General features: G+C 46.8%; 1 protein-coding gene across 10 annotated transcripts in view; it reads right to left on the bottom strand.

Moving 5' to 3' along the window:
* The window catches only part of SHANK3 (SH3 and multiple ankyrin repeat domains 3), a 449,651-nt gene that overhangs the window by 140,541 nt on the left and 283,426 nt on the right, over window positions 1-25,684 (bottom strand). For all 10 annotated transcript variants that reach the window (XR_014012079.1, XR_014012080.1, XM_081209761.1 and 7 more), the window contains one exon: window positions 8,484-8,597. Coding sequence is in view for 8 of the 10 variants with exons in the window: in XM_081209761.1 (XP_081065887.1) it covers window positions 8,484-8,597 (114 nt within the window). In the remaining 2 variants the exon portion in view is untranslated. The remainder of the gene's footprint in view (window positions 1-8,483; window positions 8,598-25,684) is intronic.

The raw sequence follows: 25,684 nt of genomic DNA, 5'->3' as shown, positions 1-25,684 counted from the left end.
CTCTTCTGAAGTTTACTATACAGCGGAAAGGAGCAGCCAAGCATACTAGGACTCAATTTCTTGACTTTAAGAAAGCCGACTTCATAAAACTTAGGGAAGTGCTGGGTGAGATCCCATGGACAGCAATACTAAAAGGAAAGGGAGTTCATGATGGCTGGGAGTTTGTTAAGAGGGAGATAGTAAAAGCACAACGTCAGGCAATACCAATGAGACGGAAACATGGAAGGTGCCTAAAGAAGCCAGGGTGGCTATCTAAAGAACTTTTAACTGAATTAAGATTAAAAAAGGATGTGTACAAAAAATGGAAAAGGGGGGAAACCACCAAAGAGGAATTCAAACAAATAGCCAGCACGTGTAGACACAAAGTCAGAAAAGCTAAAGCACAGAATGAACTCAGGCTTGCTAGAGAGGTTAAAAGCAACAAAAAAGGCTTTTATGGGTATGTTCGTAGCAAAAGGAAGAACAAAGAAACAGTGGGGTCACTCAGAGCAGAAGATGGTGAAATGCAAACAGGGGACACAGAAAGGGCTGAACTCCTCAATGCCTTCTTTGCCTCAGTCTTCTCCGATAAAGAAAACAATGCCCGACCTGAAGAATTTGGAGCAAATGATTCAGCAAAGGAAACACAGCCCAGAATAACTAAGGAGACAGTACAAGAATATTTGGCTAGTTTAGATGTATTCAAGTCTCCAGGGCCAGATGAACTGCATCCAAGAGTATTAAAAGAACTGGCAGATGTGATCTCAGAACCACTGGCAGTCATCTTTGAGAAATCCTGGAGAACAGGCGAAGTCCCGGCAGACTGGAGGAGGGCAAATGTTGTCCCTATTTTCAAAAAGGGGAAAAGAGAGGACCCAAATAATTACCGCCCAGTCAGTCTGACATCAATAGCAGGGAAGATTCTTGAGCAGATCATTAAGCAAACAGTCTGTGAGCACCTAGAAAGGAATGCTGTGATCACCAATAGTCAGCATGGATTTCTGAAAAATAAGTCATGTCAGACTAACCTGATCTCATTTTTTGACAGAATTACAAGCCTGGTAGATGAAGGGAACTCAGTGGATATAGCCTACCTTGATTTCAGTAAGGCATTTGACAAGGTGCCCCATGATATTCTTGTAAAGAAGCTGGTAAAATGCGGTCTTGACTCTGCTACCACTCAGTGGATTTGTAACTGGCTGACTGACCGAACCCAAAGGGTGCTCATCAATGGTTCCTCTTCATCCTGGAGAAGAGTGACTAGTGGGGTGCCACAGGGTTCTGTCTTGGGCCCGGTCTTATTTAACATCTTTATCAACGACTTGGATGATGGACTCAAGGGCATCCTGATCAAATTTGCAGATGACACCAAACTGGGAGGGGTGGCTAACACCCCAGAGGACAGGATCACACTTCAAAACGACCTTGACAGATTAGAGAACTGGGCAAAAACAAACAAAATGAATTTTAACAGGGAGAAATGTAAAGTATTGCACTTGGGCAAAAAAAATGAGAGGCACAAATACAAGATGGGTGACACCTGGCTTGAGAGCAGTACATGTGAAAAGGATCTAGGAGTCTTGGTTGACCACAAACTTGACATGAGCCAACAGTGTGACGCGGCAGCTAAAAAAGCCAATGCAATTCTGGGCTGCATCAATAGGAGTATAACATCTAGATCAAGGGAAGTAATAGTGCCACTGTATTCTGCTCTGGTCAGACCACACCTGGAGTACTGTGTCCAGTTCTGGGCACCACAATTCAAGAAGGACACTGACAAACTGGAACGTGTCCAGAGGAGGGCAACCAAAATGGTCAAAGGCCTGGAAACGATGCCTTATGAGGAACGGCTAAGGGAGCTGGGCATGTTTAGCCTGGAGAAGAGGAGGTTAAGGGGTGATATGATAGCCATGTTCAAATATATAAAAGGATGTCACATAGAGGAGGGAGAAAGGTTGTTTTCTGCTGCTCCAGAGAAGCGGACACGGAGCAATGGATCCAAACTACAAGAAAGAAGATTCCACCTAAACATTAGGAAGAACTTCCTGACAGTAAGAGCTGTTCGACAGTGGAATTTGCTGCCAAGGAGTGTGGTGGAGTCTCCTACTTTGGAGGTCTTTAAGCAGAGGCTTGACAACCATATGTCAGGAGTGCTCTGATGGTGTTTCCTGCTTGGCAGGGGGTTGGACTCGATGGCCCTTGTGGTCTCTTCCAACTCTATGATTCTATGATTCTATGATTCTATGATTCTAACTGCCAGAAACATTTATCTGGGCAGCTCCAGAAAGGTGGCAATGAGGAAAGGGTGGAAGGTTTTCTAAGACTGATCTGCCTTCAAAGCGAGGTGATGTTGCAGAGGAAGGCAACAGCTGCCAAACACCACTTTTTCCACTGTCCAAAAGCTGTGGGACAGCGCTGTGCAGATCGCACACTGCCGAGAGTCTTGGCGCTTGCTTTTTAAAGTTTCTAGCCCTCCACGAAATCTCAGAAGAGAGTGTCTGAACCTGGTTTCCAGCTGCTGCTCGGGGGGTTCAGAAGCCTGTTGCTCAGCAAGTCTGCATGTGGCACCGACTTCTAATCTTTCTGCACCTCTCAACAGCTTTCCTTTAACTAAATTTCATTGCAAGTGCCAGAAGTTGACCCCACAGGTGTACACAAAACTGGCAAGCCACCACACTCACAGGCATGCTTCATAGTGTTATGGCGGGGGAACATCTTTAAAGTTGTTAAATGTTACAAATATTATGCATAAACGTATCCTTTCGACTTGACAGCTCAGGGAAGTTACCTAGCTTTCAAAATCATATAAAATCAACTCCTTTGCCAGTTTCCTTCATTCCACCGCCAATTTGATTCATTGGCCAAGGACTTGGAAACCACTCGGTCCCCGCCATAATCCCTCAAGCGGGAAGTGATGTACTCACAAGAAGGTACTCATAGGTGTCAATCGCTGGGCAAAAGCTCTCCTCCGGGCTTGCCCAGGTGGCAGACTATGCAAACCAATGTTCTATTGTCCCTTTGTAGTAGGTGCTTAGAATGTACTTCCCAATACAAATCCTGTATCCGCCTGTTGCCCAAACACATTCCTCCAATGTTAATCATATATAACCCTCCCCTTTTCTGAATTAGCAATGATGTAGTGATGATGCTCAACAAACTGTATGCTGGGATAAGATAGAAACTTTTAAAAGTCCTTAACACCCCATCCTCAGGGTTCAAAATTCCTCTTTGAACCTGTTGTGCCATAAACTTTGGTCTACAGCTATTTGCTCCAGTTGGTGGGTGGACTCCTTCCTTTATTCCGCAGGGAGCCCGATGAGCTGGGGGACTGAGCAGCCTCGCACCTAGATTTTTCTGTAACAATAGGAATGTCGTAACAATGCGTTGCAAAAGAAGAAGGTGGAAGAGCAGCCAGCAGCTGAAACCAGAGCTGACCTAGGAGGCATCTGCGAAAGAACTAAGCTGTTCCTCTGACAAGGAACCCGGAAAATATCTTCTGGTCTTTGTTGGAGAAAGGAAGCAGAACCTGCCTGCTCAGTGAGGCAGCTCTCCTTGGAAAGAAGGCCACAGATGCAAATGGTTTTCAGAACCGTTTTTTTTGTTGGGGTGGGGATAGCAGAAGAGGGTTTGGTGGCAGCTAGGAAGGATCACCAGAAGGAAAGCTTCCTTAATAATAATAATAATAATAATAATAATAATAATAATAATAATGAAATTTTATTTATACCCTGCCCTTCCCGGTTCAGAAAACCGGGCTCAGGGCTGCTAACACCAAATTTAAAACACTTAACTGATGCAACAAAAACCAGCATAAAATACAGTAGAAAATGTGAATAATAATCAATTCAGAATTCAAAAATCAATTTAGGGGAGAAATCCATCCAATAAACATTAGATGGTCCCCAGGGCTAGCTGGCTAAGTTAGTCCTATTTGGGCCAGCGAGGAGACCAGGGGAGAATTAGCTGTGGGATCCCAGAGCGGGTAATCTTCATAAAAAGAGGAGGGGGAGGGAAATAATGGGAATAAAAGATCAGGCTAAGTTAAAATGGAAAGCCAGGCGGAATAGCTCTGTCTTACAGGCCCTGCGGAAGGAGGTTAAATCCTGCAGGGCCTAGTCTCATGGGACAGAGCATTCCACCAGGTCGGAGCCATAAGAGACGGTGTATCAGGAAGCACAAGCTACTGGAGACCTTAAAATGGATTGGCTTTCACCATCATATACAGCTTTGGCCCTATAGATCTGAAGGAGCACCTCCACCCCCATCGTCCAGCCCGAACACAGATGTCCAGCTCCACGGATCTTCTGGTAGCTCCCTCATTGCAAGAAGCGAGGTTGCAGGGAACCAGGCAGAGGGCACCCGCCCCATGGAACGCCCTCCCATTAGATGTCAAAGAGATGAGTAACTATATAACCTTTAGAATACGTCTGAAGGCAGCCCTGTCTTCGGAAGCTTTTGAACATTTGATTTTTTTATTGTGTTTTTATATACCGTACTTTTCCGTGTATAAGACGACCTTTTTTTATTTAAAAAGTATGTTTAAAATTGGCGGTCGTATTATACACGGATAGTGCATAGGGGAGATGTGTGATTGGTTGCTGCCGCGAGCCAGAGATTGTCAGCGGGTATTTGGCATGTTATTGGTGGCTGTGGCAATGGCTGGTGTTGATTTGCTGTCCCTGCGGCACTAGGGCGGGCGACTGGCAGCTTCTGCCGGTGCGGGGATGGATGATAGCAGGCTTTTGCGATGCAGCAAGTGGCAGTGTATGTCAGGCGGGTGAGCGATTTTCGACAATTCCCCAGGAAAAAAACCTCAACAACTCAGGGCAATCTCCCTCTTATACACAGGGGCGTATTATACACAGAAAAATACGGTATGTTGCAAGCCTCCCAGAGGGGTAACACAGTCAGATGGGCGGTAAAGGGAAGTCTTCTTTCTGCACATAACTGTTAGTCTCTTTCTGCACAAAACTGCTCCATTTTGGGGAAGCCTTGTTCCTCCTTTCTCTTGCTTTCTGAGAAGTTTTTGCTTGTAGGCTTTTCCCTGCTTTTGCACACACTGTACGAACCTGCTCTTCACGCCTAGCTGAACCTGATTGTTACATTGTTACATGCTATGATCAATCATTAGTAACAGACATCCTAAGCTCATGGAAAACAAACCGTACCTGCTCTCCATGCCTAGCTGACCACAACTACAGAACCTGATTGTTATATTGTTTCGTGCCATATTAATCCCTAGTTACAATTCAATTAGGAGGCTTCATGCCTGTCTAGTTCTAGCTCCGATTCTTAGCCTTTAATGTATCAGTGATAAATGATCACATGTAATCCCCACCTCTCACATGTAATTCCCGCCTTAGTACTTATGTTAACCAATCACAAGTTTCTGTGTGTATGTATCAACCAATCAGCCACAGGCCCACCTGTGGCAATGCTTGTAATATTCAATAAAAGAGGCTCTCAAGGCCCGCCCAGACAGACGCCTCATGTTACACCTGCCTCTCTCGTCTCCCGTGATTTTTCATTTCTACATCTGGTGACCCCGACGTGCCAGATCCCTTGCGCAGCCGAGCAGTCAGCCAGCCTCATACTTCACTCGACTGGAGAAGTCTTAGCCGGCTACACCGTGAGTATGGGGGGGGGAGCTTACAAAGTCCCAGAAAGTGCATGCTACTGAACTGCTTCATTTAGTCAGACAGAGAGGTGCAGGTGCTCATGTTTCTTTAAAGGAAATTGAACGTTTGTTATGTGAGATTGCATTTCAATGCCCCTGGTACCCTGAGGCAGGCTCCTTGGGGGTAGAGGCTTGGCAAAAGATTGGAAAAACTTTTTTTGCAGAACCCAGGGCTCCTATCCACTGTCTGCTAACTTGGAAGAAATGTGCAGATGCCGTGGCAAAATTTGGACCTCAGGCGTCCCAGGCGTCTCCCTCGGCCCCTGCATCTCTGTCTGTTGGAGACAGCCCCCCTCCTTATCCTAAGCTTTTGCCTCCTGCACAATCCTGCCAATCCCTCCCTCCTTTGCCTGCTTCCAACCCATCCACCCCCCTTCCCCCCCTCCTGCATCTGCTCATACAGGAGCTGTCCCTCAGCCCACAACCACCACCCCCATCCCCCCTTCCCTCCCTCCTGTGTTTCCTTTGCCTGCATCCGCTTCTTCAGAAGCTGTGTCTCAGCCAACATCCACTCCCCCCCCTCTTTCTTCCCCCCCACTTTCTTCCCTCCCTCCTTCCACCCCTCCCTTGCCTGCCTCAGCTCCTGCCTGTTTCACGGGAGCTGTCCGTGTTGCACTTTCCCAGGCAAGGCAGAAAGGGCTCCTATCCTTAGAGGAAGAGTCTGAGTGGGCTGGGGTGTTGCCATCTGCTTTCCCTATTTCTTATGCAAACCCAGGCACAGCACAACAACAGGTGCTATATGAAACCCTTTCTTATTCTGTAATGCGAGAATTAAGAAGGGCCATTGTTGATTCCTGTTTAAAATCCTCCTATGTAACAGGAATGTGTGCTGATAAGATTAAAGCCTGTGCAGATGTTGGAAGCCAGAGTCATGCGATGTCCTTGCTTGCCGGTGCCATCCAGGCTGGCAATAAGCCAACTGGTAACTGCTTTAGCTGCAAGTGCCCTGGCCATTTTGCTAAACAATGCAGAGCCCCTGGCGGGGGGGCTAGCAAGGATGGCGCTGCCAACAAGGTTAGACCTTCCAAAAAATGCCTGAAATGTGGAATTGACTAATGATTGTGATGCTTTTGTCTCCTTTTTCAGTAGGTCTGAATATATCTCTTTAGTTGTTTCTCTCCTAGGAGTCCCTGGATTGGCTGTACAGAATCGTATGAACATTAATTCTTTAGCTTGTTCTGCAGAAAAAGCCCTGAATTTTACTTCACAAGCTTCTCACCTTTTGAATAAAGAACAGAGTGAATTTCACTATGGAAGAAAAAGCCCTGAATTTTACTCCACAAGCTTCTCACCTTTTGAATAAAGAACAGAGTGAATTTCACTATGGACTTTTACAAAATCGTTCTGCTATCACTATTTGCTGATGCTTCATCATTATGGATGTGAATCATTATGGATTGCAAAATCTTACACACCACATTACACAAGACGTTGGATTTTCTGGCCTCTGGGATTCTTTCACCTAGTGGCTTATTACCTAATCTTACTTGGCTTCGTAATCTCTTTCAATATGCCCTTGTCATTATATGCATCTTAATTTTGTTATGTTGCTTCCTTCAATGCATTCCTGGCCTCATAAGTCTTTTCTCCCGGCTTCTCTCTCCCCCTCAACCACCTAATAAACTCCTTGCCGCCTACTTTGCGAAATGGCAACACCAACAGTAAACCTATGGTGAGATGTGGACGGATTTATTTTGGGCATGCGTTGGCAAACCACGTATCCCGAAGTATTCTTGTCCCATCGATCCTGGACGGATTTATTTTGGGCATGCGTTGGCAAACCACGTATCCCGAAATATTTTTGTCCCATCGACCCTGGCGAACTTATTTTGGGCATTTGTTGGCACACCACTAATCCTGAAATATTTTTGCCTTATTTACCCAGAATGCCTCGCAAACAAGAAAAGAAAGGGGGAGATAAAGGGAAGTCTTCTTTCTGCACATAACTGTTAGTCTCTTTCTGCACAAAACTGCTCCATTTTGGGGAAGCCTTGTTCCTCCTTTCTCTTGCTTTCTGAGAAGTTTTTGCTTGTAGGCTTTTCCCTGCTTTTGCACACACTGTACGAACCTGCTCTTCACGCCTAGCTGAACCTGATTGTTACATTGTTACATGCTATGATCAATCATTAGTAACAGACATCCTAAGCTCATGGAAAACAAACCGTACCTGCTCTCCATGCCTAGCTGACCACAACTACAGAACCTGATTGTTATATTGTTTCGTGCCATATTAATCCCTAGTTACAATTCAATTAGGAGGCTTCATGCCTGTCTAGTTCTAGCTCCGATTCTTAGCCTTTAATGTATCAGTGATAAATGATCGCATGTAATCCCCACCTCTCACATGTAATTCCCGCCTTAGTACTTATGTTAACCAATCACAAGTTTCTGTGTGTATGTATCAACCAATCAGCCACAGGCCCACCTGTGGCAATGCTTGTAATATTCAATAAAAGAGGCTCTCAAGGCCCGCCCAGACAGACGCCTCATGTTACACCTGCCTCTCTCGTCTCCCGTGATTTTTCATTTCTACAGGGCGGGGTACAAATAGTAAAACCGTCAGCACCCCCCACTTGTGGAACTACTCTGTGGTCAAAGTCTAGCATCCTCCAGAAGATAAAACGCTGAGCTATGTGGACCACCTGGAAAAGTGGTTCTTACATTTGAGGGGCTTCCCCTTGAGCCAGGACAAACCCCTCTTCACCCCACCCTGAGCAACGCCCTGGGGTCCCTTATGATGCCTTTTCTGAGAAAAGAACCAGGCAGGTTTCTGCAAACAAGCTCTTCCTCCTCCTCCTCAGGTGCACGGAGCCACGGGGGACCTTACCTTGCCTCGAGTCGTACTGTCTCATCTGCACCTCCTCAACACATTCTGCCGGGAACCAGCCCGTCCGCCCCTTCACGCTTCCTTCCCAAAAGCCTCCTTCTCCGATGCTGAGCACTGTGGGAAAGAGAGGGGGAGAGGTCAGGGAGAGCCCTGGAAAAGAGCAGAGAGGAGCCACCAAACCACAGGCCTCCCAGTTGCGTCCATGTACCCCAAAACAGAGATGTCTCCAGAATAGCAAATCACTTGGATTCAGCGGCGCCCATTCGCCCTGGCTGAGTTTTCTCCCTGGGCTTTGCTGCCACGACTCTCCCTCCTGGACCCTGGTTCCCCAAAACTCCTTTCCTAGGGCCCTGGGCAAGACTGGCTACTTGCTTCAGCTCTGTCATTATGCACAGTTGCCATGTGTCCTCTTTTTCCAGGACACGTCCTCTTTTTCAGGAGTAAAATTTCTGTCCTGGCGGATTGTTGTTTTTGGTTTTGTTTTTTAAATCTTCAAAAAGTACATAATTATATATGCACTAAACATTGTGAGACGTAAATAAAAGAGAGAGAAAGAAACAGAGAAACAGAACCCGTGTAGAATGGAAAATAAAGGGGGGGGGGACACCCAAAACTGTACACTTTACAAGATTGTTATTGCACTTCACCAAATCTTAACCTGTTACAGTATTTGTAAGAATGGATTCCAAATATCATTGAATTTCTCCATGGCAAATCTGTGATTACAGTATATGCAAGTTGTTCATATGTTGCGAGTTTGCATAAGTCTTCAATCCAATTGTAGAAGGGAGCCACATTTTTTTTAATGCAGATTTTTTTCAATTTGCCAAAATGTCTCTGGCTGTACTTTTCTGGGTGAGAAATAGCCATAACTGGTGGCTGAAGAGTTGCTTTCCTCTTCTCTTCTCCTGGCCCCCTCAGCAATAGATCACAGCTCCTATAGCCCACATATAGCAGGGGTATTTAAAATTACGAGTCGTCATAGCATCCTCTTTTTTACTCTTCAAAATATGGCAACCCTAGCTGGGCTTATTTTCCAAGGTGATTTGCAAAAAAAAAAAAAGGGGGGGGGAGATTTTCAAAAAGCATTTTTTTAATCATCCCTCTCAACTAGTTTGGGTGAGAGAGCAGAGCTTCTTGGTGATGGCACCCAAGTTGTGGAATGCCTTAGGAACATAAGGAGAGGCTTCAGGATCAGACCCATTTAGTCCAACACTGTGATCTCACAGTTGGCCCTTGGATGCCCCAAGGATAATCCTGCAAGCAGGACTTGAGTGGAAGAAAACTTGCAATTCCCAGCAACTGAGATTTAGAGGTATATTGTCTCTGGTATTAAAGGGAGAAGGAAGTCGTAATGGCTGTTAGCCATCAATAGTGATATACTGAGTTGAATAGGATCCCAAAGGCAGCAGTCTGATTGGTCCTAGACCAATAGGATTCAGAATGCAGCAGTCTGATTGGTCCACAGGAGCCACCCAATCCAGCTCCAGTGGAAGTGAATCCGCAACCTGATTGGCCTACAGGTGAATCCCGGAATTAGCCAATCACATGGGGCCCATTGTGTAAATAATGTATATAAAGCAGACATTCTGGGGGAACTTCCATTCCTCCTCACCACTATGAGCTGAATAAAGAGCATGACATCCACTCTCGACTCCAAGTATATTTCAAATAGCAATACTGGAGATTCTCACCCCACCCTGAGATCTGCCTAGCCCCTGCGCTTGCTGTTTTTCTGGCTGCCCACTCTGGAAACAGAATACTGGACTATATGGGCCATTGGTCGGACCCTGCAGCCTCGTCTTCTGTTTTGCCGACCGGTTAAAACTTTCCCATTCCAGCAAACACCCCACTTCCAGAGCCAGTTCCCATTTTAACGCCGCTGGTTTATGCTCTTAAGGGAATGTCGTCCTTTTTTCGTGGTGAGAAGCCCCCCTGCCCCTGAATGATGCAAATGCCTTGAAGGGGCAAAGCCTCACATTTCCTAAATGAAACTGAGGAGCCGTGACTTGAGGGGTGAGAAAGGCCATTCACAAAATCTCAGGTCCCATGTACTACAAAAAAGGATCTTGGACTGAAGACCCAGGCCTCAGCTGGAAGTTGACAGGGCTTGAGGTAGGTGTGTGTGTGTGTGTGTGTGTGTGTGTGTGTGTGTGTGTGTGTGTGTGTTCTGCTCCACGCAAGGCAGCTTCCTATATTATGACTGCTTCTTAGAGAGGCAGCTGCCTGGGGCCCCTATCTATCTATGTACATATTTAAAATCCATGCTTACGGAAGACTACAACCAGCAAAAGGCATTCATAAACCTCTATCATTTATCTGTGCATCATGGCATTTGCATCCCACCATTTTCTGCAAAGAGCTCAAGGGGGCATGTGTAGTTCTTCTCTCATTTAATCCGAACCACAACCCTGTGAGGGACGCGAGTAGCACTGTGGGTTAAACCACAGAGCCTAGGGCTTGCCGATCAGAAGGTTGGCGGTTCGAATCCCCGCAAAGGGGTGAGCTCCCGTTGCTCAGTCCCTGCTCCTGCCAACCTAGCGGTTCAAAAGCACACCAGCACAAGTAGATAAATAGGTACTGCTCCAGTGGGAAGGTAAACGGCGTTTCCGTGCGCTGCTCTGGTTCGCCAGAAGCGGCTTAGTCATGCTGGCCACATGACCCGGAAGCTGTACACCGGCTCCCTCGGCCAGTAAAGCGAGATGAGCGCCGCAACCCCAGAGTCGGCCACGACTGGGCCTAATGGTCAGGGGTCCCTTTACCTTTACAAGCCTGTGAGGTAGGCGAGGCTGAGAGATGCAGCGGCTGGTCTGCCCTCCAAGGTCCCACCCTGTGAGCTGTGTGGCCGAATGGCAGATGATGATGATACCCTGCCCATCTGGCTGGGTTTCCCCAGCCACTCTAGGAGGCTTCCAGTAAAAGATAAAAACATTTAATTTTTTTTTTAAAAAAACCTTCCTGATACAGTGGTGCCCCGCAAGACGAACGCCTCGCGAGACGAAAAACTCGCAAAACGAAAGGTATTTTCATTTTCGAGTTGCTTCACAAGATGAATTTCCCTATGGGCTTGCTTCGCAAAATGAAGCTGTCCCCGGACCTCTTTTGAAGCAAGGGATGGCGGGGAGAAGATCGCTTCTCCCCGTTGCCAGCCCCGCAAACTCCCCGGACCCCTTTTGAACCAAGGGGCGGCAAGGGGGAGAAGCGATCTTCTCCACGCCGCCCCTTGCTTCAAAAGAGGGGACAGAGGGGCGCTTCCCCTCTGTCCCCGGACGGTCTCCATAGGAACACATTGATTGATTTTCAATGCATTCCTATGGGAAACCGTGCTTCGCAAGACGAAAAACTCGCAAAAAGAAAAAACTTGCGGAACGAATTAATTTCGTCTTGCGAGGCACCACTGTACTTCTCCCAGGTCACAGTTTGACACTCTAACCCTGGGATCAGCAACCTTTTTCAGCTGTGGGCCGGTCCGCCGTCCCTCAGACCATGTGGTGGGCCAGACTATATTTTTTTGGGGGGAAAAAATGTATGAATTCCTATGCCCCACAAATAACCCAGAGATGCATTTTAAATAAAAGGACACATTCTACTCAGGTAAAAACACGCTGATTCCTGGACCGTCCGCGGGCTGGATTTAGAAGGCAATTGGGCCACATCCGGCTCCCGGGCCTCAGGTTGCCTACCCCTGCTCTAACCACTACACCACACTGCAGACAAAATGTATATTGCATAGGCTTGCCTAAACGACAGGGCTTTCAAAAGACATCTGAAAGAAGGCAGGGGCAGTTCCTGGTGAATATCCACCGGCAGGGAGTTCCACAGGACAAGGCCCACCACACTAAAGGCTCAGTCCCTTCTGGAGGCCAACTGAAACTTGGGGCCATATAGGTGGCCCTGTGAGCACCTGTGGGGAACCCCCCCCCCCGAAACTCTTTTGGAAGCCATGCAGTATCACAGAAGCAGCCTCTGTACAGACAGAGTCCCTTGAGACAGAGGGGTGGGACCTTTTATTTTACTTTGTTTCCTGAATCGGGACCGAGTGAGGATGCATTGCAGATCCAGACTCCTATACAATCAGGTTCTCCATCATTTTTGGGTGGGTGGAGGCCTGCCTGCAACCCGCCTCTTTCTGCCCCTGTATTTGCACATCAATGCTCCCTTGTCTGTTCAGAACCACCAAATTAGATTTGGAGATGCACCATTTAACTCTCCAGCTCATCGGGAAAGAAACCGGGAGAGGGTGGGTGGTAGAGAGAGAGAGAGAGATCTGGGTGCAAGCCAGCAGCTGCCCTTTTCTTACAAATGATTCCGGCTCCTTCCAATTAACGGCATTGTATCATTCCACACAATTTAACCCAAAAGATTCGGTTAACAAGACCAAGGAAAGGACTCGGGCCACACGCTCGCTGGATTCGCTGCCATATTGACCGTGCAGAAGTGGGTAAGGAAGGCAGGAGCGGGAGGAGGGAGCGGAAACCCAACATTAAAAGCCTCTCGTGGGTTGTAAATCAATATGTATTAATGGCTGCATCAGAGGCAGGAATGCAGATGGAGAAGCTGGTTAAAGCGCCAATGTTTTAAGCCTGCAGCTGGTGGCTTCGAGGGAGATGCCCAGCGCCTGGATCTCGCTGCCCAGCAGTTCCTGCCCCCAGTCTGCCTTCCGGGCAAGCTGGAATTTGCAGCCCCTGCCCAGGAACACCAGACCCTTTCTCTGTGCATCTGCCCCCACCCTGCTTGGTTCCATAAATTTGTCCCTATAAAACAGATTGTTCAGGATCATGGTTTGCATCACACACACACAAAATGCAAAACGGTAACAACTCACTGCACTTTAATTCAAAATCCAATTAAAACTATTTGGTGCCATTAATTCAACAAAACTGATGAACTTAACCCAGTGATACCAGCTTTTCAAAGTCTGGGAGTCATTGACACCTTTAACACACACACACACACACACACACACACCATGCCACCCACCTGCCTCTTAGAAACCCCACCCCACCCAGGTAATCCCACTGCCCCACTTTGGAAACCAACAGGTTAAACTCTCAGCCCTCAGCCTGTAATGAAACTGAGCCAACTTTGTGTAAATGAAATGAATGCAGATTCTCTCTCTCTCTCTCTCTCTCTCTCTCTCTCTCTCTCTCTCTCACACACACACACACACACACACACACACACACAGGGACAGAGAGAATTTCTTCTTCCTCTCTTGACTCCCACCCAAGCAAAATGTAGATTGCAAGCTCCTTGGGTGCAGGGACCTCTCTTTTCTGCTTCCATTCTAAATTTGTGCTGATGGTGGTGGCTTTATAAAATAACGAGGTGTATTCAAACTAACTTTTACTCAGAGTCAATCGGGTGAAATTAATGGATTAAGTGTTAATCCGAAATTAAGTTACTCATGGCCATTAACATCAACAGGACCGAGTAAAGGTCAGCTGACTACAACCCAGTATTGGTTTATTTAAAAGCATTTATAAGCCACTTAATAGATTATTGGGGTTTTTTTGCAATACGCAAGTGTGTAGGGCGTAAAAAGCAACCAATACCATGCAATCACAGGACTGTAGAGTTGGAAGGGACACCCAGGGTCATCTAGACCAACCCCCTGCAATGCAGGAATCACAGCTAATCACATTCAAATGAAACACAACCCAAGACCAACAAAATGGTATCCTAAAAGCACACGAAACAGGGATTCGGGGGGTGCAAATACCTAAAACAGGGAAAGCCTAAACGCCTAACCCCTTGCGACTGGTCTGGCTGGTGGCACTTTCCAGGACCAAAATATCCTCCTGCCGGAGCATTTTGAGATCTTGATTATGCCCAGTGTTATAAGAATTTTAAGGTCTTATATATATAAAATAAAAAGGGACCCCTGACCATTAGGTCCAGTCGTGGCCGACTCTGGGGTTGCGGCGCTCATCTCGCTTTACTGGCCGAGGGAGCCGGCGTACAGCTTCCGGGTCATGTGGCCAGCATGACTAAGCCACTTCTGGCGAACCAGAGCAGCGCACGGAAATGCCGTTTACCTTCCCGCCGGAGTGGTACCTATTTATCTACTTGCACTTTGACCTGCTGTCGAACTGCTAGGTGGGCAGGAGCAGGGACCGAGCAACGGGAGCTCACCACGTTGTGGGGATTCAAACCGCCGACCTTCTGATCGGCAAGCCCTAGGCTCTGTGGTTTAACCCACAGTGCCACCCATGTCCCATATATATAAAATAGTTGCTCATAAATGTACCAAGCAAACACATACAAATATGTAAACTCGTGTCTGAAGCCCACAGAAAAAGTCATGGAACCATTTTCTCTCTCCCAAAATGACCAAATATTTCTCTGCAAGGTCAAAGGAAACAGGGAAATCTCCCCATTGTCTCTTTGCTCACAAATCCTGTCTTAAGGGCACATTTAAGATATGAATAGGGGAGCCTGTGACCAGGATTCAGGAACTGAGTAGTTATCATAACAAAAGTGTGGCCAGGATGCCCAGGTAATTCAATCAGGTAACCTGGCAGACAGGAAGAAGCAACACACCCACATTTCCACCCCTTCTGTGATGTATGTATGATGTTTCTGGGGGTGGTCTTGGACTTCAGGGCGGGCAATTTCAAAATGTCTATATCAGGACTTGCACTCCTTCATTAGGGGGGTCCTCCTCTCTCCTGCCTGTGGGGGGAACACCCTGTTGCAACAGCTTTAATAAAGATCAGGCTTACTAGCCGCTTTGCTTCTCAATATTCTCTGGTTGGCCTCTGCTATTTTCTCCTACCGATAGAGAACCCACAAAAGGACTCTATATGGGCTCTTGGGTACCCCGTAAGGGAAAAGGAGCATTTTTTTCCTCATAACATCCAGCTTCCGCTCTGACACAGCCCTTGTGGGAAGGAGCCAATTCATCCTCTCTCACTAAAAGCACACAGCTATTTTCTTCCTACAGGGGAGAAGACACACAAACCTGGTATCTTCTCCCTGGCCATTGGAAAAGCAGCTGGAGAAGGGAATAATGGGGAGAGAGAGTTGAGTGGTCTACACTTGTGCAGAAACAGCAACGGCTGCTGGGCCGGTCAGAACCTGCACCTCTCCACCAGCAACTGTCAGGAAGACCTGAAAACAAATCCCCCAATGCCATGCTCCCTGTACGTTTCCGAGCACAATTCTAAGTGTTGGTGCTGACCTTGAAAGCCCTAAACGGCCTCGGCCCAGTATATCTGAAGGAGCATCTCCACCCCCATCGTTCTGCCCGGACACTGAGGTCCAGCTCCGAGGGCCTTCTGGCGGTTCCCTCATTGCGAGAAGCCAAGTTACAGGGAACCCGGCAGAGGGCCTTCTCGGTGGTGGTGTGGCATCTGATCAAGGCCTGTATTTTAAAATGAGCTTAAAGATATATTTGCAAATGTTTGTATGTTTCATGCCACGCAGAAACCAGCTGGCTAAGTACTTTGGCAGTTGTTTATCTTTCTGCTCTCCTGAACAAGGGCCTCCCTGATTTATAGCAGTAGCAGGAGACAAGTTTCTCAAAGTTGTAAAAGGGAATTATAGGCTGGGAGCAAATGTTACACTGACCCTATATTACAGAATACAATCAAGCTGCAAAAACACTAATTAAGAGTTGGTAAATAGTAAGATTTGTTGTTTAACAGAAAATACGGTAATACCATGTGCCTCCCATCAGACTCTAGCCATATTTTCCTAAGGTTTAAGGTATACTGAGAGAGTTAAAGGGCAATAAATTTTGGGAAGAGCTAATGGGAAAAGCAGCTGGCTGGGAAAGGGGGGTGTAAACTGAAGAGGCTTCTTTTGAAGCTGTTTTTACCGAGTTCCTTTTTTACTTTGCAAAGGCCTTTTCTTCTAAAAAGCTATCTATGTTATATATGAAATTTGTTGGCTTAATGTAATTATGCAAAGGATTTAGAAAGTAAGAAATGTTAGATTCTTATGTTAGATTCTTATTTCATTGATGGTGTGTGAGAATGTGAACCCAAGATCTCTGTTTAGATAGAATTTAATACCATGAGCCATTTGTTTTGGAATGCAGGGGCAACAGGGGCAAAAGGTGATCTGGTAATTAAGGTGCCTTGTCAAGGCAAATGTAAGATATATGGCTACTTGTCTGCCATTTATGGATAGAAGGAAATATAGCTCTTTGTCTCCCATAAAAGGTAATAGGAAATGGGTGTATCTTTTATGATTGGTTCTAGCAAACAGCCAATAGGAATTTCAACCAGGCTGATTGCACAGAGGCAGCCAAAGGAGGAGCAAGGGGGCTGGGCTGAGGAAATATAAGTGCTGGCCATCAGGGCTGGAGTGGGCAGAGCTTTGGTATCCATATACCACTGTGCCTATCATTTATTTGTCTGACAAATAAATTATTATTTTAATTTCTCTATTGCTGCGTTGAATATTTCATTCCAGCTAAGCGTTAACCACAAGCAGGGTGCTACAGTGGTGCCCGCCCTGTGGAACTCCCTCCCACCAGATGTCAAAGAGAAGAACAACTACCAGATTTTTAGAAGACATCTGAAGGCAGCCCTCTTTAGGGAAGCTTTTAATGTTTAACGGACTACTGTATTTTAATATTCTGTTGGAAGCCACCCAGAGTGGCTGGGGAAGCCCAGCCAGATGGGCGGGGTAGAAATAATAAATTCTATTCTATTCTATGCTAGGCTGGGCTGGGCCCCCAGGAAGTTGTGAGGAATGCCTGGGCTGGGCACAAGAATTGTGGAAATGCAGAGGTGGGAGGAAGGTACACAGTGGATTTGACTTATATCAAATCAATTTAAATCACGATTTAAGTCACTAGTCAGCAAGACTTGATTTAAATCTTTCTGCCTTTTTTTACGGACAGACTCATTCTTGCTGGTATCACCTTAATATTTACAACCAGGTGAAGGTTTCATTTTTGGAATAATAAATTTTCAGAGTAGTTTTTACCGTTATATCAGAAATTACTGATTTGGTTATACTATTAGAAATACACAGGCAGATAATTATGAAATGATTGTGAGGTTTAATAAGTTTACTGTTTATATCTGGGCAACTTTTCTGCTTTACTTTATTGGAAGGAGGAAAACAATCATTTCCTTATTAACAAACAATTTATTTAACTAAAACAATAACATTATAGCATATGTATCCATGTTTGTTAACTGATGTGGATAAACGATTTAAAAAACAACAACAACAACCTTAGACTGAGTTTCAGCCCACATGAAAAACTTAAAACAAATCCTTATTTCCTGATGAATAGCCTTTGGACTAGAATGTAACTTCAATAGAAAACTATCTTTAGAAAGATTTTTTCCTTCAAAAGGAAGGTTTTGCTGACAAAGAATCAAAATTTCAGACAGAAATATTGAAAAGTGATTATAAGAATTTAGCAAAAATGTATAAGATATTACTGGAACGGTGTGCGAAGGATGAGGAGGTAAAATCAGTTATGATTGACTGGGCCAAAGATATAGGGCATAATATACAAATGGAGGATTGGGAAAGACTTTGGAAAGAAGGTTTAAGATTCGCTGTGTGTACAGTTATAAAAGAAAATGTTATGAAAATGATGTACCGATGGTATGTAACACCTGTGAAGTTAGCAAAAATGTAGAAGATAAGTAACAAATGTTGGAAATGTAAAGAAAAAGAAGGTACAGTGTTGCCTCGCAAGACGAAAATAATTCGTTCCGCGAGTCTTTTCGTCTTGCGATGTTTTTCGTCTTGCGAAGCACGGTCCGTCGCAACTGCGCCTCTTCAAGCGGCTTAAAAAAAAAAGCGCAAGACGTTTTCGAAGCAAGCCCATAGGGAAATTCGTCTAGCGAAGCAATGCAAAAACGGAAAACCCTTTCGTCTAGCGAGTTTTTCATCTTGCGAGGCATTCGTCTTGCGGGGCACCACTGTACCTTTTGTCATACGTGCTGGGAATGTAAGAAGATAAAATGCATTTGAGAAATGATTTATAATGAATTGAAGAAAATGTTGAAATATCCATTTGTTAAGAAACCAGAAGCATTTTTACTAGGCATTACAGGTAATGAGATAAATAAGAAAGAAAAGAAGTTATTTTTATATGCAGTGACAGCAGCAAGAATATTGATAGCCCAGAAATGGAAACAGGAGGAATTACCTACGATAGAAGAATGGAGAACTAAAATGATGGACTATGCAGAATTGGACAGAATGACAGGAAGGATCTGGAATCGACGAGATCAAAGATTTACAGAAGATTGGGAAAAGTTTATCCAATATATGCAAAAACTGAGTGATAATAAAATTACGTTTGTAAGCTTTAAGGAAGCTCTGTGAGGGGAAAGGGTTAAAAGGGCAGAAATGTGTAAAAGGTAACAAAAGGAAGGAATGGCAGACAAATTGAGGGAAGTCAAAAAAAGAGAAGTAAGAGGTAATTAAGATGTATGGAATGTATAAATTTGTTTTTGTATTTGAAAACTAATAATAATATTTATTTTTTTTAAAAAAAGCATTTTATTTTAAAAATCCAATTTAAATAAAAAAAATCTGATTTACATTTTTTAAAAATCCAATTTTTATGGTCCCCCCCCCAAAAAAAAACCCATTGATTTTTACCCCCCTTGCTCTGGACCCTGATTGTAGGCTCCTCACTGGGACATTTGCTTGGCCAATGTGAGAACAGGATTCTGGACTACCTTTGGCCGGATCCTGCAGCCGGGCTCTCTCACACCCACCCTCCACAGCGGTGCAGCAATCCTGCAAGCGTGACCAACAGACTGGTCATTGGCGCAGAGGCAGCTGGTCTGCAGACCTGCCTCCCCGCCACCCCCGCCTGCCCTACAAGTTGTTCCATGCGGCAGCCTCGCTTGTTAGCAATTCAGAATGTAATCAGAGAAGCGCATTTGCAAACGCCCAATTAATCTAATAAACAGGCTGCACACTGAGCCTCTAGCAGGCCTGCGTGGGGCTGGCTAATTTCAACAGAGGTCAGGTTTGAGCAAAGGGAAAGGGCTTGTTTGGAGGGGGCGGGAAATGGCTGGGCAAGCTGCAAAGTTAAATACCTCCCACCGTTATCTTAGCATACCTGCGATGATGTCAGCACAGCTCTGCATGGACACAGAGGAATGCAATTCACACACACACACACACACACACCAGGACACAAACCTGCACTGGCCCTTTTATTGACAAAACACATCATGGAAACATCTGTCTGATGGCTCAACTGCCCCAGCTGAAAGAATGAATTTCAATAGGGACAAATGTCAGGTTCTGTGCTGAGAGAGGAAGAACCAGATTCACAAATATAAGATGGGGAAACCCTGGTTTACTAGCTGGACATGTGAGAAGGATCCAGGGGTCTTGGTGGACCACAAGCTGAACATGAGTCCACGGTGTGATGCAGCAACAAAAAAGGCGAATGCTAATTCTAAGCCAACGCTGTTCTAGTTAAAGCTATGGTTTTTCCAGCAGTGATGTATGGAAGTGAGAGCTGGACCATAAAGAAGGCTGATCACCAAAGAATTGATGCTTTTGAATTCTGGTGCTGGAGGAGACTCTTGAGAGTCCCATGGACTGCAAGAAGATCCAACCTCTCCATTCTTATGGAAATCAGCCCTGAGTGCCCACTGGAAGGACGGATCCTGAAGCTGAGGCTCCAATACTTTGGCCACCTCAGGAGAAGAGAAGACTCCCTGGAAAAGACCCTGATGTTAGGAAAGATGGAGGGCACAAGAAGAAAGGGACAACAGAGGACGAGATGGTTGGACAGTGTTCTCGAAGCTACCAGCATGTGTTTGACCAAACTGCGGGAGGCAGTGGAAGACAGAAGTGCCTGGCGTGCTCTGGTCCATGGGGTCACGAAGAGTCGGACACAACTTAACAGCAACATTCTAGGCTGCATCAACAGAAGTCTAGTGTCCGGATCAAGGGAAGTCTTGGTCCCACTCTATTCTGCCTTAGTCAGATCCCACCTGGAATCCTGTGTCCAGTTCTGGGCGCCACAATTTAAGAAGGATGTGTGCAGAGGAAGGTGACAAAGATGACCAAGGGTCTGGAAACCAAGCCTGATTAGGTGTGGTTGAAGGAGCCTGGAGTGTGATGCAGCAGCAAAAAAAGGCCAAAGCAATTTTAGGCTGCATCAACAGAAGTTGAATGTCCAGGTCAAGGGAAGTCCTAGTAGCGCTCTATTCTGCAATGCAGATATCACAGCTTAAATATCCAGGACAGATGGCCAGCCAAACTCTGCTTAAAAACCTCCAAGGAAGGAGAGTTCACCGTCTTCCAAGGGAGTGGGCTTCTGCTGCCTCTGATGTCTGCTTCCAGGCCAACCTTCTGTTGTCCACCGTGACGCCCCAGATATGCCCACAAGGAAGCCCCCAAAGTCAGGGCACGAAGGCATCAGCCCCCACCCCAAGCTATCCGTCCCCCAGAAACCTCAACCCACAGACCTTAAGAGAGTTCTGCCAGGCCACTAATCTTGTCACACACTGAACTGGCAAAGGTCGTCGGAACCCCCCCCCCCCCAGTGTTGACTCTGCCCCCAAACTCCCCCCACCAGGCAAGAACACACTGCATGAATTTTGCATTTTAGTGGATTTCAAATGATGCCTTATTTATGCTCCTTTTCCAAGACACTGTCTATGTTTCTGTCACGTCAAGGGATATAAATATTTCAGCTACACAGACAAATGGCAACGGAGGCTTGAATACAGTGCCCTGCTTTTAAAATTAATAATTGTATTAATCTAACACACAGCCCTGAAACACCTTAATAATGTCATAGTCAATTTAATGGTAACCATAAATCAATTATAACAGATTCCTGTGTCGGTGGAGGCAGACAGCATAAGCTAAATCTCCTTGCCGAAAGCTACTTCCAAAGTGTTTGTTTTATTGATGGCCCATTAATTTGCTATTGTGCTCGGAGCTGCTCCTTTCAAATTACTGCTTGCATTTGTAAACCAGTTTGAACGCGCTCAGTGGGCAAAGCAGGGTAAAAATATTCGAAATAAATAAATGCACAGGAACCAAGGCGTGAAACTTTTCTGATTCTTCCCACAACCAGTTCACTATAGTGGACCCTCGCACGCTCGCAGCAGGAAGGTGAAGAAGCACCAAACTCTGGGCGCACGGCTGTGTGCTTGTGTGTGCATTCACTCCGAGAGATCCGCTCACACCCAGGTCTCCAGCTGCTCAGGCGGCTGATCATTTCACACTCATTATGTATTTTAATTAAACATTTATGTATACAAGAGATGCCAATCAAGGCAAGCCAGCCTAGAAGGGAATTAATTTATTCCCCCCAAAGCTAATGAGCACTTTTTCAGCTTTAACAATTCATTAGTCCCTTGGAATTGACAAGCTCGATTTTAAAATGCAGGGTCAGGTCCGCAGCGCCAACCACACAAGCCGGCCAAGGATGGCGCTGGGTGCCAGGGAAGGGGTGGCACGGAGGCACTCCTCCCGGCACATCTCCTCTGACCGTGGGCTTCGGTGCTGCTCGGCTTGGTGGCCTCTTTCTGTGAGACTCGAGTGAAGTCAGTTTAGCCCCCATCCTCCCCCCAGTGGGGCACGAAAGCGAAGGAGCGAGGGATGGCTGTGCCTGAGATTCCTTAAATCTATTCCTCCCCTTCCCTCCCAAGAAGCCCAGATGAAATCAGGCAGTCAACTCTCCCCCAAATGCAAGTCCTTCTTCACACAGCTAATGGCTAAACTATGGAACTCCCTGCCCCATGAGGCAGGGATGGCCAACTTGGATGGCTTTGGAAGATGATGAGACAAATTCATGGAGGGCAAAGGGATGCGATGGCTGAATTCAAATATCACAAGGGCTCTCCCGTGGAAGAGGGAGCAAGCTTTAGCTGTGATTCCCATATTGCAGCGGGTTGGACTAGATGACCCATAGGGTCCCTTCAATTTTAAGTCAAGATTTATGCGGCTTCTCATTCAAACACACCCATCCGTGGGCTCTTGCTCAAGGGCACAGCGCTCTCCCTGCAACTACTGGAACCAAGGACCCTTCTATCTTTGCACTACAGCTGCGAACTCCCCCACAAAGTTCCCTATGAAGGGGCCGGGCACCCACAAATTTCAGAGACAGGGGCATGCACGCACGTGGCACCCATGGCCATGGGCCCAATCTGGTACTCCTGCTCCCTTCCTCCCACCCCCCTTCCTTGCCTGCCTGACTCACCTTTCCCAGCCCCTCTGGAGCTGCTCTCGAGTGTCCACAGCTGGACGGGGCCGGCCTGCTTTGCCCACCGAAGACCCTCCTTCTCCACCTCGAAGCCGCCCCCTCCCCTTCCCGGCACAACCAGGGCTGCAAGGGTTTTTAGCGGGGAAAGAAAGAAAGGAGGGAAAGGCTGCCGTCTTAAAAAGGAACGCAGCAGGCAGGCTTTCAACAGGTGGAGCTTTCTCTCCTGGCAACAGGAGCTGGCACCTGTTGGATTCCTGCCGATGCTGCAGGCGGATGCTCAAGTTGAGCTCAACTTGCGAGGCCCTCAGGACCAGGAAAGGATAAGCGAGGACCTAAGAAGCAAGAAGGACGTGGGTGGCGCTGTGGGTTGAACCACAGAGCCTAGAACTTGCCGATCAGAAGGTTGGCGGTTCGAATCCCCGCAATGGGGTGAGCTCCCGTTGCTCGGTCCCTGCTCCAGCCAGCCTAGCAGTTTGAAAGCACAAAGTGAGAGTAGATAAATAGGTACCGCTCGAGTGGGAAGGTAAATGGCATTTCCGTGCACTGCTCTGGTTCGCCAGAAGTGGCTTAGTCCTGCTGGGCACATGACCCGGAAGCTGTACGCCGGCTCCCTCAGCCAATAAAGCGAGATGAGCGCCGCAACCCCAGAGTTGGCCACAACTGGACCTAATGGTCAGGGGTCCCTTTACCTTTACCTTTAAGCAGCAAGCAAGGGTTTTGCATGTGGGTGGGTAAGACAATGAGGCGGATTTTAACACCAACACAAGTGATGCTGAAATGGCAAAAGGCTGCCATGTGACTCTGTGCATTGCATGTGCGAATGCACCCACATGCACCCACCCACAGTAACTAGTCATGAAAGCCCATGCTTCCAACTCTCTACTGCAGCAGTGAGTTCCAGAGGTCATGTCACACACCAGTGAGAACACAGACGCAGCTGATTATCCTGGTGGATGAAATTATTTCTTTTAAACAACAAGAGTGGCTTTGAGGGTCCCTTCTACCATTCAGCAACCACCTTGTGTATCGATTAGGCGCCAGGGCAGAAAATCTGCCCAAATTTTGCAAACGCTGTTTACCCCTTGCAAGATCCCACTTGGCAGCCCCGGGGATTCCTGTTCCTTGTTGCTTCTAGCATGTCAGCAGACTCATGGAATGGAAAGATGCAAAATTATTCCCCAAACAGATCAATAATGCAGAAGCTCTGATTGCTATCTGTGCTCATGAGAAGACGGGGGCCACCAAAGAGGAGGGTGGGTTAATTGCTCTGAGGAAGAATTTAAGGCTTGCTGAAAGGGGGGCCCCATAGCCAGAATGGAGAAGGGCAGGCCTGCCCCCCCCCGAAGTGGGTGCGACTGAAGGAGTAGCCACTGATCTCCAGGACCAGCTTGCAAGAAAAGATGCAATAAAGATCTTGCTTGCCTCACCTCAAAAAAGGATGTTGCAGAACTGGAAAACGGTTCAGAAAAGTGCCAACAAAACAATCGAGGGGGTGGAGTGACCACCTTACAAAGAAAGATGGCCGTGTTTCCAACTTTTTCGTTTACACAAAAGGCAAGGAAGAGGAGACATGGAAGAACCTTATAAAATTCTGCACGGCATGGAGGAAATGGAGAGAGGAAAGGTTTTCTCCCTCTCTCGCAACACAAGATCCTTGTAGACATGCAACGAAGTTGAATGTTGGGAGATTCGGGACAGACAAGAAAGTCCTTCTGCCCACAGCACATAGTTAATCTGTGGAACTCTCTGCCACAGGAGGCGGGGGAAGCCCCCAACCTCGATGGCTTTAAAAGAGGACCAGGCAAATTCATGGAAAAGAAATAGATTGATGTCTTCTAGACAAGATGGCTCTGCTCTGCTTCCACAGCTGAAGGCAGCAACGCTTCTGGATATAAAACATGGGAGGGGAGAGGGCTCAATCCTGGCTGTGGTCGAATCCTGGCTGTGGGTTTCCCATGGGAGTCTGGTTATTCCCTGTGAGAACAGAATGCTGGACTAAATAGGCTGCTGGCCTGATCCAGCAGGGCTCTTTTTATGTCCACCGGGAACGATAATAAAAATAATAATAACAATAATTTATTATTTATACCCCACCCATCTGGCTGAGTTTCCCCAGCCACTCTGGGCAGCTCCCAATTGAGTGTTAAAAACAATACAGCATTAAATATTAAAAACCTCCCTAAACAGGGCTGCCTTCAGATGTCTTTAAAAAGTCAGGTAGTTGTTTCCCTCTTTGACATCTGATGGGAGGGCATTCCAAAGGGAAGGCGCCACCACCGAGAAGGCCCTCTGGCTGGTTCCCTGTAACTTCACTTCTCACAGTGAGGAAACCACCAGAAGGCCCTCAGAGCTGGACCTCAGTGTCAGGGCTGAACGATGGGGGTGGAGATGCTCCTTCAGGTATACTGGACGGAGGCCTTTTAGGGGTTTTAATGTCAGCACCAACACTTTGAATTGTGTCACAAACATACTGGGAGCCAATGCAGATCTCTCAGGGCTGGTGTTATGTGGTTCCAGCAGCCGCTCCCAGTCACCAGTCTAGCTGCCGCATTCTGGATTAATTGCACTTTCCAGGTCACCTTCTAAGGTAGCCCCACGTAGAGCGCATTGCAGTAGTCCAAGCAGGAGATAACCAGAGCATGCACCACTCTGGCGAGACAGTCCGCAGGCAGATAGGGTCTCATCCTGCATACCAGATGGAGCTGGTAAACAGCTGCCCAGGACACAGAATTGACCTGTGCTTCTCAAAATGACTCAGGGGCACAGTTACCCCATTCAGGACCAGGGAGTCCCCCACTCCCACCCACCCCCTTTCCCCCAAAAAACAGTCCTTCTGTCTTGTCAGGATTCAAGCTCAATCTGTTAGCCGCCATCCATCCTCCAACCGCCTCCAGGCACTCACACAGGACATTCACCGCCTTCACTGGTTCTGATTTAAAAGAGAAGTAGGATGCTTGGTGGAGGCCCATGCCCTGTGCTCAGACGGGATGTGGCTCGTTGGCCGTCCTGCTCAAGTCCCTTGTATGGCCCCCCA

The sequence above is a fragment of the Podarcis bocagei genome, assembly GCF_964188305.1.
Source record: "Podarcis bocagei genome assembly, chromosome: 10".
NCBI classification, from domain to species: domain Eukaryota; kingdom Metazoa; phylum Chordata; class Lepidosauria; order Squamata; family Lacertidae; genus Podarcis; species Podarcis bocagei.
Note: the sequence above shows the minus strand (reverse complement) of the source record. Positions and strands in the feature narration are given on the sequence as shown.